The sequence below is a fragment of the Cibotium barometz genome, chromosome 50 (genome assembly GCF_041138505.1).
Source record: "Cibotium barometz isolate CiBa-2024 chromosome 50, ASM4113850v1, whole genome shotgun sequence".
NCBI classification, from domain to species: domain Eukaryota; kingdom Viridiplantae; phylum Streptophyta; class Polypodiopsida; order Cyatheales; family Cibotiaceae; genus Cibotium; species Cibotium barometz.
This window is the reverse complement of record NC_141095.1, coordinates 26,027,497-26,043,786: the sequence shown is the minus strand read 5'-3', so window position 1 is coordinate 26,043,786 and position 16,290 is coordinate 26,027,497. Positions and strand designations below refer to the sequence as shown.

At 38.9% G+C, this 16,290-nt stretch overlaps 1 protein-coding gene across 1 annotated transcript; it reads right to left on the bottom strand.

Moving 5' to 3' along the window:
• Window positions 1-12,415: 12,415 nt before the first annotated feature.
• LOC147609983 (putative UDP-arabinopyranose mutase 1) lies at window positions 12,416-15,032 on the bottom strand. Its single transcript, XM_086786976.1, has 5 exons — window positions 14,905-15,032; window positions 13,738-14,084; window positions 13,327-13,577; window positions 13,071-13,239; window positions 12,416-12,852 (listed from the first exon to the last, which is right to left on the bottom strand). The coding sequence occupies exons 2-5, from the start codon at window positions 14,032-14,034 to the stop codon at window positions 12,532-12,534; spliced, it is 1,038 nt and encodes a 345-aa protein (XP_086643102.1). The 5' UTR covers window positions 14,035-14,084; window positions 14,905-15,032; the 3' UTR covers window positions 12,416-12,531.
• Window positions 15,033-16,290: the final 1,258 nt, after the last annotated feature.

The following is a 16,290-nucleotide window of genomic DNA, read 5'->3' as shown; positions in this document are numbered from 1 at the left end:
ACTGAATGTGAACTGTAGTAGCTATTGTAAAGTTCACCAAAAGAGAGTTGTCAAAGCAGAGAGCAGAAGAGAGTTGGAAAATCCAAAAACACAAGGAGAAATTATATTTTCATTGGGCATAGTTTTTCAGAGGTGCACACAGAAAATAAAATCAATAACTTATCTATAGCAAAAGCACTATATATCTCATTCAAGGATATGCCAAGGGCTTCCAATACATCTACTAATGATTCAAGGATATGCCAAGGGCTTCCAATACATCTACTAATGAGTGTATTACTAAATATTAGAGTGTGTTTTTCATCCTTAATTATCAACGTTGTTTTACTGATAGGGTATGTGCGGTCTCTTCTACCGATGTTGGAGCTTCACATATACTAGAGGTGAAAAATCATCAATGCTAATCTCTTTTCCATGGCTCCATGCTACATCTCATTTAGCCCTTCTTCCATCACAAGCCTTTCATTCCTCTTCAACCAGGTATACTTTTACCATCATAACGAGCATCTCTACGTAAGTCCCATCACCTAAACTGCCCTCTAATACATTTGCAAACCACCAAGCTATGGACATCCCTGGGAGTGAGTTCTTTGTGTCCTCTTTGTTATGCTTTGCACACTAATTGGTTTAAGGAGTGTCCCCTTATCAGAGGTTTTAGAGGCTTGAATGATGTAGGTGGTTGGCTAGAGAGTTCTTCTTGGCTAAGATGGAAGTGGATCTCAAAAATCTTTACACAATGGGGAATACTCTTTCCTTGCCCTTGGACTACACTTTGCAACACTATTTGGAGGGAGTAAATTTGGAGGACAAAAAGCACATGTTTGCGGCACTACAGGCACAAAAGAAAGCCTTGGAGGTGAAGGGGTCTGAAAAGGGTCAAGGTGCTAGTCAAAGAAAGAAGAATGAGTTGCCTTTGGCCACTTGCCGTGCGGTTTATAGGTTTGTGTTGAATTCATATAGGTGTCTATTTTATTGTGTTGAAATTATGCCACTTGTTTGCTAGGTATCTCTCCGATTTAGTGGGGGGGAAAGTTCTAGCAAGGCTACCCAATCATTGCAATGGATGGTTGGATCTTGGTAATGCGGACACATGCATGTATCCCAAAAGCATGCATGCACTATCATAATGGGAGCTCTCGCATTGCCCTTACTGGATTGATTATGGTCAAGGGCATTTTTTGGCAAGAGATAAAGAGCTTGTGGGTATTGAGGATGAGAGTGTCGGTAGAAGAGACTTGACTCTTTCCTTGATTCAATGCTGTTTTTTTAAATTGAGTGATACGTTATGTTTTGTTGGAAAGATAACAAAACTGCAGCAAAGGAAATGGTTGTTTTTTTGCCACCCTCTCCCACTAGTTTGCTTCGACCATATGATAGAAAGCCACCTTATTTGTGTGCTATGGGTGACTATTTCCATGGGATGGGATTTCGTGGTAGGTAAGAAGAATGATTGATACACCAAGGTGTGCCATGTCAAATTTGGTGAGGAAGGACCAGGCTTACATTAGGCTTGGGAAGAGGGTCAAGTGGGCACCATTTTTAGAGAGGATTTCGATGACTATTTAATTTGTTTCTTACGACAAGCCATGACTTGGGTGGAGCATTATCTGCACATTTTGGGATTGGAGGTAGCACATCGCATCTTTGTCCACCACATGACAAATTACCGTATGGACATGCCTCTCGATATGGCATGGATATTACCGTATGCACATTTTGGGATTGGAGGTAGCACATCGCACCTTTGTCCACCACATGACAAATTACCGTATGGACATGCCTCTCGATATGGCATGGATATTACGGTGAGTTGCTCAAATATGATTCTTGGTTGTGGCTTTTTCTTAATTTATATTCAAATGTTGTACTCTTTCATATCTCTTGCAGATGGGAATTATCAAAGGCACAGCATTTGAATTTAAAACCATAGATTCTTCATTAAACAAGTAAGAAAATTAGCTTACATGGAGCTTGTAAGCTCTCCTTTGGCTTGAGGGATTGAGGGTTCTACTCTTATTTGAAGCAAGAGTGGCCACCAATTCACTTTGGAGAGGATTAGGCCAAAAACAATTGAATTATTAAAAAAATTCAATGTAGATGGCTCAGGACAGGAGCAGAGTAACATTGCATAAACACCATTAAGCTTTTACAAAGGGGGAGGCTTCTATTTATAGGAAAAAGTGAGCCTCTAACCAAGCAAACTGATTCTAGAATTTTCTAGATCAGTTTGGTCAGTATTTTGACCATTTTGGGTCAGTTCAGCTTACTTTTTGGAAAAAGTGAGCCTCTAACCAAGCAAACTGATTCTAGAATTTTCTAGATCAGTTTGGTCAGTATTTTGACCATTTTTGGGTCAGTTCAGCTTACTTTTTGGATCTAGTTTTGAAATAGGAGAGAAGAGAGATGAAAATATCTCATTTTATTGATTAAAAATTAGGGTAATGATGAGAAAAAGGCGCCTACTTCATGAGGGGAGATCCCCACACTGAGATGTCAAAATTTAGTTTTTTTTTTTTGTTTTCTTTAGTCCTTAGTCCACTCTTCATCTTATGTGAGCATTTACTCATTTTTTTTGGGAGGGGGGTCTTTTATTCTTCAATTTATCTCCTCCCTACATTTGGATTAATTGTATTGGTCCATAGGGACCTTAATTGGACCATAATCCAAAAATTTCTGAAAATTTGGACCCTTAGGCTGAGGTCCTTTATACCTATTTTTAATTAATTCCAATTGCACATTGGAAAGTTCTTTTTGAATTTCTGTTTCAGGGGAAACCATTTTAAACACCAGGAGGATTTTTATATCCAAAAATATCTCAATTTTGAATTACCTCCCTCTAGACATTTTCTCTCTCCAGGCCAAAATAGGGTAAAACGGGATCTTTCTTTTATTTCAGAAAGGAGAATAATTATAAGATCAGAAGGGGAGCTTCTTATACATGCACACCTCAAAAGCTGGAGGGAGGAATCTTACAGCATCTGCCATATGAAAACTAATACTCAGCAATCTTGTCATCTTTTGCCATATAATCATAATGATGTGCCACATAACCATCATAAGTCAGCCTCTGCACACTAGGTGTCCAGATCTTCCTAACTTTGCATTCATGGATTCCATAGCCTTCTTCACACTAGGTGTCCTCATTGTTGCTGGAATCCCAAGCTCCTCACATCAAGGCTCATTTCCGAGCCACTAGACTCTCCATCAACAAGATAATGCCCTACAGAAATATCAGGCATACCAAGGGGCTCAACCACTTTCTCTTTGCCTTTATGTGATGTAAAAACAACATTTCTAGGACTGGTATTATGATGCAGCCTGCCACTCCATGGTCTATCAACAGAACCGCTGGATAAAGACTCTTCTAGTCCACTATCAATGACTGTGATTGCTGACTTGCATTCTATGCAACCACGTTCCCACTTACATCAACCCCAACAGCATCTTTTTTAGCAGCATACTAGCTCCTTATCTCATCAAATACAACATCCCTGCTTACCCTCAATTCATGTGTAGCAGTATTATAGCATATGTATCCCTTTTGCTCAAGGGAATACCCAATAAACACACATTTTTTTGCCTATGGATCCAGCTTGATACACAACTCATCTGGCACATGCACATATGCAATATATCCAAAAACTTTCAAGTGAGACAAATCAGGTTTATTGCCATTAAACTTCTCCTCTGGCGTTACATCATGTATGGCTGCAGTAGGAGTCCTCTTCATGATATAAACTGCTATAGACACAGCCTCAGCCCAATAGCTATGTGGAATATTCTTCTCTGCCATCAATGCTCGTGTGTGCTTGCTTTTTCGCTCATCAATTCCATTTTGTTGCGGAGTGTATCTACATGTAAATTGTCTCTAGATGCCATTCTTTCACAAGAATTCAGAGAACTCATTGGAGAATTATTCTCCCCCTCCATCTGACCTTAGGCACTTCACATGCTTTCCTGTGTATTTTTTAGCCAACACTCTGAAATTCTGAAAATGAGTGAACACTTCACTCTTCTCCTTCATGAAATGCACCCACAGTTTCCTCATGTGGTCATCAAATCAATGTTACATAGTATCTACAGCCACGCATAGACATAGTCTTTGCAGGACCTCATATATCTGAATGCACAACATCTAGTACATTCTTGCTCACATTTCTGTCATGTGGAAATACATGCTTTGTTTGCTTTCCAAATTGACATGCTTCACATACTTTCTTCATACCTTCAACTTTAAACTTAGGCAGCCCTGTCACAATTTCTTCAGTCTGCATAAACTTCATTCTTTGCACATTTACATGCCCAGTTCTCTTATGCCAAATGTCTGTATCTGCAACAACTCCTGAACCATTTGCAAACATTGCAGCACTCACTTTAGGCATATTTACATTCAATGTAAACATTATGCCCACTCTGTCTTTTGCAACCAACCTGCACTTATCTTTAAAGTCTTCTATATAACAACCACCATCAGGGTTAAACCGGACCTGCAAACCCTGCTCAATTATCTGGCCAAATGAAACCAGATTCTTTGTGACGTTTGGAATATGAAATACATCTGCAAGGTACTTCACTTTACCATCCCGCATAGACAATGGCACATCTCATGAACAATTGAATGAGTAGTGCCATCCCCTATTTCAACAAAGCCTAGTCTTTCAAGACTCTTCATGTCCTTGAACCACTCACCATGACTTGTGGTTCGAAGCACCTAAATCAACATACTATACATCATCCTTACATGCTGCTACATCATTTCCAGACACAGTATTGACTACATGTTGCATAACAAACAACCTTTCATTATCCTCATTATTTCTGCTAGAGAACGCATAGTTTTTTTGCTGCACTTTTTCATTCTACATGTCACTCTACTTCTTATAGCAATCTGCCTACACATGTCCAGGCTTACCACAGTAAAAACAACCTCGTGTATCATTATGCTGCCTTCACCAATTACCACGACCTCGTTGACTCCCCCTACCTCTAAATTGCTATGTGTTGTTGCAAATCCTGGGACGGTTGCTACTGCTGCTGGCCACAATTCTGATTACCTGTTCAGTCACCACCTTGGCCACTTACATGACCTCCTGTACCTCTTCCTCTACTTGAACTCGTGTAGAAGGCCTGATGCTACTGTTTTTGTCTTGTGAATAATGTTGATCTTCACCCAAATTCTTGTCAATGATCAGCATTGACACCAAATCTATGAAAGTAGGAATGTTCTCGTGAGTCTGAATAGACATCTTGAACGCCTTGTATTGTAGCCCGAGACCACATTGACATACGTCCACCTTATCATCATCATCAACAGAAACACTAATAGATGTAAGGGATTCCACAATGCCCTTGATCTTCAAGGTATAATCATTCACAGACATATTTTCCTTCTCCACAGTATGAAGCTCATTCTTCAACTGAATCTTTCGTGCCTTGGTGTTAGTTTCAGACAGCTTCACCAAGGTATCCCATGCCTCCTTAGCTGACTTGGCATCCTATATATGCCCAATCATAATGTCTTGTATACTGATAGAAAGCCAATACATGACTTTCCTTGCTCCTTGATTCTAATCCTTGAATTCTTTTACATCTGCAGCAGTTGGATTAATCTCCGGTATCTCTGGTGCCTCCTCATGTTCACCTTCAATGTCCAGTAACCTTTTCCCATCTAAAAATTTATCAATCTAAACCTCCAAGCATGGAAGTTGTTCTTGTCAAGCTTCTCTGCAATAATCTGGTTTATTCTATCATTCGACATCTTGTCTGCAACACAAATTTACCCAAAACAGCACTCTTATTTAACCTGCACAAACTGTTGTATTCTTTGCAATGGTACTATACTACACCCAAATTGTCACAACCAGTGACCTCACTTTGCATGCATATGCCCAATGGCAACTTTAACACCTATTTGCAGTACACACAGTGTCTACACAACCAATCGCCCCTCTTACAATTCCAAAAATAGAGTTCTGCAAAGAATCGAAACTTGCCCGTGCTCGTGAACGCCTGCGAATTAAAAAATGGAGGTCCAGACGCACCTAAAATGCGTTTTCGACCCAAAAACTGACATCCAACGAATAAAATAGTTGCCTTGTAGCTTTGGTCTAGTGACGAAAGCTACTCAATTAGAGTTTGTTTTTCGGTGCCTCCCTGTTATTTGCACATTATATATGCATATACTAGGAGGCTAACCCACCCTAGGCATATAAACATGGGAGCATGGGAGCATGCTCTAGTGGGGCAAAGGGTTAGGTCTAAGCTTGGGTTGAGGGCAAAGGGTTAGGTCTAAGCTTGGGTTGAGGCTAAGGTCAGGCAACCAAGGGTCACAAATGGAAATGGAGAGTCAAGAGTCACTTGAGGGCCCTCCTATATAATAGGGGCATGGGGCACACTCAAGGGATGTTCTCTTGTGTAGAGTATTGTGTCTACTCTCTTGTCATTTCAAGCTAGAGCTGAGTGCTGCTGGAGTGAAGCCATATCTCTTGGTGGTATGGGACACTAAGGTAAGATATGTGATACTTCATTGTAATTATGTGATACTAAGGTAATTATGTGTACACCCTGGGGGCTCGGGGGTTGTGGGTGGATGAGCATATGCCTGGTTCATGTATGGTTATTAGCTAGAGAGATCTTTAGGGTTTTAACAGTGGTATCAGAGTGGTCTCTAGTTAATTTTTTATGTTTTTCTCCTCTTATTTTTTTCTCATTATTCCAAAAAAATAGCATTTTTTAAGTAAATTTTAAACATTTACTATGCAAAAAATTGTTATTTTTTGGTTTGTTTTGGTGTTCTATGCGTTGGGAACATTAATATGGCGGTTGGAACTTTATGCTTCTCGACTTGGATGGATGTATCGACGTTGCGGAAAAATTTCGTGAGTGGAAATGCTATTTCTTTTTATTTTTATGGTTAAAATAAGCATATATAGATTTTTTTTACCAAAATACCACACATGATAATGTGGATATTTTGCTAAAAAAGGATTTGCCAACATCTCAAATAAATTTATAATTTTTTTTCTAAATTTTAGGACATCGTTTAAGCATAATATGGTAATTTTTGGCATTTTTAATGCGTTTTTACAAGCTTTTTCCATATGCGTGCGGGCTAGAAAATATAATTTCCTACTCAAAATCGGAGAATTAATTTTCTCTGATGCATGTACGCACCGTTGTGATCTTTCCTGTGTGTGCACGGTTCTTTTCCTCTCCTCCATCGAGATTTTCTTCTTTTTTCTCTTTTCTACTATGAGGATATTTTTATTATTATTTATTATAATTTAAAAAAACTCAAAGAGAAAGAGAAAGAGAAAGAGAGAGGAATGGGAAGGAGGAGGAGATGGAACAGAGGAAGATTAGGGGAGGCTCTTGACTCCCCACCTTGTCCTCTCCCACGGCGATTTCACGCACAGGGGGGGTGGGGTTTTGCACGTTCGTGGCCCCCCTCCCTCCCCGTTTTCTTCAAAAAAACAAAATATTAAGCTTTTAAAAAAGCTTATTCCTTTAACCTTTGGGGTTCAATTTTTTTTTACCTTCTGTATTCCAGAGTTTTTTTGTCTTTTCATTTTCCTGCGACCCTTGACTTTCCGTATTCCGAGATGACCTTTCGGGTTTCGAATTTTTTGACCGTTTGTATTCTAATGCGTTAAGGGTGCATTAATTTTTTTTTAAAATTCATAGAAAATTAGACAAAGGTTATTTCAAATTTTTGGAATATCCGAGTTTGGTGATCGGCATGTGGTGTGTTCGTTCAATGCTCGTGATCTTTCAAATTCCTTTAAAAAATCTTTTTTTAACCCAAAAAATTAGTAAATTCATTAAAATTGTAAATTTTAATTGGATTTGAGAATTGTCAGGCAGAATTGAAAATTTTCATGTTTGATGGGATTCTTGGGATAATTATTTTTAGTAATTACCAAAAATTAGAAAAATTCTAGAAATTATTTTAAAAATTAGTATTTTTGAAATATCAATTCTATTTTGGTAAATTTTATTGCTAACATTTTCTAGAAAATTTTAGATTTTGAGTGCCATAAAATAAAATTTGATGGATTTCAAAATTAGTAAATTTTGAGGCCCTAGAAAAATAGAGAAAATTTGAAAAAAAGCATGATAATTCTTTTTTCTCAAGAATTTAATATTTTCGAGGGTTATCTAGTGTTGAAGTTCATTTTTTACGTGCTAACATTAGATAGATGTGGATTATTCGTGTATAATTAATCCGAGTGTTCCTCGTATTTGTAGTTGTTTCCATTTGGTTAATTCTAAACGGTGTTTTCATGATTTTTTATCGTTGTTTAGCCACCAAATGCTAATTAAGGCATTTTTTCTTATGTGCAGTCAATTCTAGGTAATTGATTTGCTAGATCACTTTGGTCAAAAGAGGGCAAGTGAAGTTCCAAGAACTCATTCAATTTAGTTTCAAGGAAGCCGAAAGGACAAAATCTCTTTCTGAGGTCAGCTTTAAGATCAATTCAGGTCTAGGTATTTCTAGTCTCGTAGTGATTCCTCCAAGTGACCCTGGCCGTTTCCACAATCTTTAACCTGGCGAGAGCCATCTTGCTTCTCTCATTGTAGCCAGTTACATCAAAGTATTCTTCCATAGCCTCAATCCTCAATCCACTTTTCCACTACTTCACCTAACTGCTCTCCTTGACCCTTGAATGGACCAAGTTGGGATCTATGCAGGGCTTTTCGAACATCCGGATCTAACTCTTTGTCATCGGTTAGAGGATCCGGTTGCCTTGCATGGACCGCACGCCCCATGAATCTGACAAAACGAGATTTTCGTCAACTTAACTTTGACAACAGATTTATGATTATTTAATTTTTTATAATTTATTCTTTAAACAGATAATTATTTCATCATACATCATGAAACAAGATTTACTCTGATAATTTTACTTACCATATGCACAATCATGAAAATAATTTAGAAATTTTTTACAAAACATCGTTTATTATCAAAAGTTTTCGATATATACATAGAGCATCACGGCTCCCAAAATCACTGCCTCAATCTTATACGCATAAAGAAGCGAAACTGCGAAGGAGACATGCCATGGTACACATGATTCATTACAGAAAGAGTTGCTGTAATTCTACTTCTAGGGATAAAGCAGCTAAGAAGCCTAAAACTCGGCATGAAATTCTGAAGTTCCTGGGTGAACGATCAAAGAGTTGAACATAATGAACAAGCCCTAGCCTTATCAGAATCATGGCTAAGAAAATATTTTGCCTGAGCCTTTGACGCTGACTGATACTGACATTAATACATCGTCCTCCCATAGAACCGCATATATCGACGTCGCTCAAGAGGATCAGGAAAGTAAAGACTCTCAAAATAACGTGCGAGTCTCACTCTGCTTACTCGAGTCGTAGCAGAGTTGATGAGGTGCTCGAATGCAAAGGCTATCATATCTTGACTCTGGGAGAGTTCAGGAATGCCAGATAGATTTGGGGTATCCATCTATAAATTTCCAATTCAATTTATGAGTTTTTAATTTTTGAAGTTTATTCAACATAATATTAACAAGCAAAAATATTATTTCTCAGATTTACTTTAAAATTTTAAGTAATTTCTGCTGCAGTTACATAAATTTATAACAGCGTCCTAATACCACCTGTGGGATCCCACTACCCCCTCCGCGCACCGAATTCTTGATTGCTGGTAGCGGAAGCAGCTCCCTCTTGCACGGGGGCAGGGTTTCCCACTCACGGCCTCGCCCTGGAATGTCCGGGGCACGAGACTAAGCTGGTGGTCATTCCGAAAACCGAAACCAAGAAAATTTTCCATGCCCGAAAAACGAGGACGATTCCACCATTTTGAATTTCTTAACGAATTTTTCTAACGAGGTCAAGATACTGAACTAACCTTCATCTGAATAAACCAGATAGAAGAGGAAAACTTCACTCTTTTATAATAAAAATAATAATCAATATGCATCTTTCTATGCATGGAATTTCAATCTAATAAAAAAAACACTTTTGTAATAAAAATATTTCTACTATGCATAGAATGAAAATAACACTTTTAGAATACACAAACGATGGAGATTACTCTTTTTGAATAGTAAAAGGTAATACTTATTTCACAAAATTTAAGAAAATCTCACCATAACCTCCTTTGTATGACTGATCATTTTTTAATTTTTTTTATTCTTAATTTACTTAAAAATTATCCCCAATTTGTTTAAAGAATTCTAAACTAATCAAATTTCACTTTTAAAAGAGAAACAATATGAAAATTTAATAAGAATGAGAGAGGAGGAAAAGTGTCAAAATTTTACTTTTTTAGTATTTCCTTTGGTCCTTAGTCCACTCTTCATCTTATGTGAGTATTTACTCATTTTTGGAGAGATTTTCTTTATTTCTTCTATTTATCTCCTCTACACATTTGGATGAATCTGATTGGCTCCTCAAAACCTTAGTTTAAAATTTTCAAAAAATCTGGACCCCCTAGGATAAAGCCTTTTGAACATATTATAATTGATTTCTAATGCACCTTCTGAAAATCTTTTTGAACTTCTGTTTCGAGGAAATTTATTTTAATAAGAAGAGATATTTTTCCATCCAAAAATATCTAAAATCTGAATAACCTCTCTCTTGAATATTTTCTCTCTCTAAGTCAAATTAAGTAGAAACAAGATCTTTTATATTTCTAAAGAGGGATTTGATCACAGGGGAAGATACTGGACATCTTGAGAGGCTGAGGAGGAATCTTACAGTTGTTGTACTAGGACAACTCCTTTTTCAACTAATAAGTATCTAGTGGTCTCAAAGTTTCAACTCCCCCACCCGCCCCCCCTCCCCCCCCCCCTCCCCTAGCTAATCTAGATTTGGCCACTACTAAGAGGTTAAACAATAAGGGTCCGAATATTTTAGTGACTTATGAGATGGACCCTTACTAGGATGGATGGATGATAAGCTGGTTGTATGTAATATATATCTCTAAGAACGATGTCGGTGATCAAGCAGGTAATGGCTAATTTGGATGGTATATGGGTGTCAATTTCTTACAATCCTCTCACCTGGTTCAAGGATTGGCAATGGAAAAATGGGATAGCATTAGACAAAGGCACTACTAGTTTCTTCTACAAGGAGCTAGTGGTCACAAGCATTAATGCCCCATATTGTAACAAGGTATAAAGACCCAATTGGGGGCTTGCTAGCTAGAAGTTTGAATGGGGTCTTCTCTAGAAAGTTAGACATTCCAATGAGGATGAAGCTGTTTTTGTGGAAAGTTATGTTGATTGCTCTACCCTTAGGGGGAAAGCTGGTCAAAAGGAATTTTACTTTTGGTGTGTGTCCCAAGTGTAGAGGCCTTTGAGAAGATGGGTTTCATGCCTTTTAGAGTTGTCTTGCCATTAGGGATTTCTAGGGAAAATTCAATAAGTGGATAGTTGATTGGGTGGGTGTTAGAATCACTTGGCCTATGTGGATACTTGGGTTATCAGGTTTACATGTCTTTTAGAAATATGGTTATCTAGGAATAGTGTTTGATGTTAAAGCTAGTCAGGAGGTTGATTTTGTTAAATGTAAATATACATGCTAATGTTCTTAAAAGTACTTCAAATAGTACAGTGTAGATAAGGGAGGATTCAGTGAATAATTTCAAGGTACCTATAAATAAAACCTCCCAAAATCTATAAATAAAACCTCCCAAAATCTAGGAGTTTGGAACCCATGGTAAGTATAGTATCAAACCAAAAGGAGCTTTGGTAGCTTCACCAGCAGTGGATTTATTCAAAGGGAATATTCCTATTTTTATTTAGATGAGACTTTCTTTTTCAAATGGTGCCACCTCATGGGTATCATTTATCTAAACACATAGACCAGCATCTCAGACACTCAAATGCATTAGCTCATTAACATTAAGAGCTAAGGCCAGGTTCACATGCTTCCAAGCAGAAACATCATGGCACTTCTGGATTTACAGAGAGGCTGGCACACAACTCCACCAAGCAAAAGAAAATGGATCATAAAGGCTTCCAGCAGGTAACCACCTTCATAATCACAATTTAGTTGTCCAAGCTAGAAGTTAATAATGTGAACATTGATGGAAAGAGTAAATATCTCATGATAAGCATCTCCAGCCATTTTCATCATAAGGAGGTGTTCATGTGCTTCACAACTGGTCTAGCAAGAAAAGGGAGTGCAGCTAGCATGGCTGCAAGATAAGGTTTGTATTCAAAATGCACTGTAAAAATGAAACAGTAATTGGTCTCCAAAAAGGCATAGGTGGTGTCTCCCTGGCCATGTAGGCCAGTGCCCTAGTTCAAACTTCACTGGCTGCAGCCAGTGGATGCAATGTTGCCCTATCACTAAATACATATATTACTCTCTAAAAAAAGCCCTAGGTGTTGTAATAAAGATAAAAATTATCATGAGTCAATTCCTACCCCAACAACCTCTCTCTCTCTCTCTCTCTCTCTCTCTCTCTCTCTCTCTTTGCATGAAGCAGCCTACATGTAAAGAGGGAGGAGTCTTCTATATTGTGATTAGGATGAATCAATCCCTACACTAGCTTCACTTCTTGATGCCATTCTCCTTAGGATTAAGCTGCTCCCATGCTTCAATCCACGTGACCATAGCATCAGAAAGCTTGACGAAGTACGGGTCCAATGAGCTCAGCGTGTCTTTCACCTGTTTAGCCAGCTCCAAGTAGCATTTCTCCACTGTGTTGACATCCTTTGGAAGCTTGACTGACTGGAAGAAGGGGATTATCTCCTCCTGCCAAAAAATGCCTTTGTACTCTTTCTTCAAGTTCACGAATGGATTGCTCGCCTTGCTGTGGAAGATGTACGGCAGGCCCGTCTTCACTCCATAGCCCAAGTGGTCACAAATCACCTGCCAAAACCCCACCCATAACATTGACTCATCATTCAGAAACTACTTGTCATGTAGACCATGTAGATACAGAATTTCCCGGCCTGACTTATTAGACCAAGGTGCTACACAGAAGCAGTCCTGGTTTGATTCTATGCCATCACATGCATGGGTGCGGTTTTGCAATGCTCCCATGTATAAGTGCCAGTTTTCAAGGCCTGTTATACAAGAATATATACCTTTGAGCACCAGCCTGCCCACATATCGTCGTACCGCCCAATTGGTTGGCCGTCTCCCATCAGCCCAAAGTACATGGCCGGTCCGATCAGCTCCCTGTTAAAGGCCAAGTTCATCCCACACATGGGAAACAAGGTACCCTTGGGGATGGACATCACTGCATCCACATATCTGCCATAGAGAGTGAACATAAGCTTACATGTATGCTTTGCAAAATCTCATGTGTGATAACGATGTTAGATTCAATCAAAACATTACCTTGTATTCCTCTCAGCTGGCTTCACAAGCTGTGTGGGGGCATCATAATCTGGGATGTTGAGCCAGAGACCATGAGAAATTGCGGTTGGGACACCCTCACGGAGACTAAATGGATACCCACGAACAAAATCGGCACCATCACGGTAGGGATCGTACAGAGTGTTGAAGAAATATGGTGTGGATGCAGACAACAGATTCTTAATATGTTGCTCCAAAGCATTGATTTCATGGCCTGATGGATCCTTGGCAACCTGAAGCCAGGCAGATTATGAAAACCCAGTCAGATTCAGGCCATATCCAACAGGGCATAAAGGCCCACCAACACCTGCACCTACACCTGATGGATGGGTGATGGTGGACATATCCTACATAACACCCAAAATTTATGAGACGGAGAGATCAAGGGCTTACAAAGCAGTCATCATCGATGGTGAAGATGTATTTCTTCTTGGAGACCAAGTAGCCGAAGCATCGGCAAGCACTGTCTTTGAAGGAAATGCAGGAGGCTTTGGAGCCCAAGATCTTGTTGATGTGGTTGCGGTTGTAAAGCTTGTAATCGAAACCCTCGGGCACCTTGATGGCCTTGGTGGGATCACCATCTTGGACAATGATGAGATGGTAGGGCTGAAAGAAGGGCCTCCACATCTCAAGGAAGTCCAAGTTCCGGATGGTCGGTATGACTATGTCCAGCTCATCTTTCAAAGCCATGGCTGGGGCTAGCTAGCTCAGAAAATGCAACCCCTCTGGCCGTACACACCCTGCAGAAATCGCAATGCATGCACACCATTAGGCCCTTAGGGTATAATCTTAACAATGTATCCATCACACCACATGCAGATAACCTAACATTAAATGCTTGGATTAACACAATGCAGTGCAAAAGGGAATCCAAATAAGATAATTAATTTACAAATCGGCACAAATGAGACTGATACTGCAAACCCACAAGCAAAAATTATTGCCTGCATTAACACAATGTCAGAAACGAACCCTTTTAAAAAATTAATGCCTAATTATAAGCAGTAGGTGGGCCAACATAGATAATTACAAAAGAATCCATATGGAAAAAGTAATGAATACCTTAGCACAATCTAGGCCAAACGTAATTAATAAAGAAAATCCTAATGAATTATGCCTAAATTGGAACAATGTAGGCCAAATGAATTGATGCAGCTGTTAAGAACCATTGCTTAGATTAGCACAATCTAGGCCAAAAAGAGAGCGATTAAGAAAACCCAAAATCAAAATTAACGGAAAGTTTTGATGGCACAAACTAGGCTTGATAAGATCCGCAGGTTAGGCTAAGCAAAAGCATCAAGAGGTAGATTATTGGACCATAATTCGTCTGTTATTTACAAAATGCAAGACACAAATGCACATGGAGAAGAATCTGTTTGGACCCAGATTATGGAATAGATAAGCACACTGTATATCAAATTTAGGAAGGTTTTGCAAGCGCATTTGAGCTTAAGAATCAAATTAGATGGGGATTTGCTAATGGAATGTGGGTTAGATACGGCCAAACAATTGCAGGAGTTAGCAAAGGAAATTCAAAGAGGAGGCAAGAGTAGAAGGTACCTTGTGCAAGGCTTTGAGAAGGGCTGGCCGGCTGGCTATGGTGACTGAGGACAGTTATAGAAGAGAGTGTGCTTTTGTTGTCACACACGAACAAGAACGTGGCCGGCCAGAGCGTGTGTAAAGCCCTCACCTTTAGGCCGGCTTTTATTTTTTATTATTTGTGTTATTATCATTACTTTTCACTGAATTACCACTATTATTATTTGTTATTATAATTACTTTTTCAGCCCATTGTTATTTGTTTTTTCACTAAGTTCCCACCACCCTCCCATGATGTGGCTGTGCCTTCATGCTTACAAACATGAGTACACTTTCTCTATCATTCCCCACATGTACACTTTGCTTTGCTTTGCTTTGCTTTCTTCCCTCTCCAGGGGTACTCCTACGACGTTAAAAGAGCTTCTTCAAACGGGTGTGTGGGTAAATAAACAAAATGGGCTAACTTTCTTATCACCCAATGTGTGGTAGATTGGTTAGCTCATGGAGTTGTTATTCAACACATCTTTTGTTCAAATCTCACTCCCGTCGGATAGATCATATTTGGTCTCTTGGGATTGTTCCTACGACGTTAAAAGAGCTTCTTCTTCTTCTTCTCGTGCAGCTTTTCCTCTAATACAGTGTGCACGCTTGTTTTCTGACAATCGTCATGCTCGTTTAGAGGCATTTTGATCGTCAACCAATAATACAGGCAAAATTTGAGGGGCGCCTCCTAAATTACATAGACAACTGTAAAAATTTCTCCTAAGTTACATAGACAACGGTACAAAACTTGCAAAAAAAAAACAATGCATTCTTGTGAAAATGAAGGGAGAGGGCACTCCTCTCAAAAAAGCAACCTTGGGATGTACCAAGATGTGCACCTAGTCCCACTCACGCTAATAGGTTACCCATTTTTGCCAATTATTTTGAATATGTATTTTGCACTCTCGTGAAATAATTAAGAGGATTCACCTATCTCCTCATAAATTAATAAGGATGTTGTGCACTTCTCAAGTTGTGCCAACACTCCCCCCTAACTCCCTCCACATACCCCACATACACCACATCTTACCTACCACATACTCCTTGAATTCACACACTATCAAAAACATTGGAAACAATGCTCTCATTGCACTTTCATCATGTCACATTCTCATCATCATTATAGAACATTTCATTTAAAGGAACCCTAACATAGCATGCCTCTCAATGATTTCTTTATATCATTTTTACGAATTATTCAATCTAGTCTTACACATTTTGTTTAGAGACTTTGCATACACAATCTATTTATCACATTCCACATTTATTCCACTAGACATCATCGTCATGTGCCACCCTCATGTGTTATCTCAATGGATATTAGATGAGAAGAGAGGATGCCACACGAAAGTACGTTCTTTATCC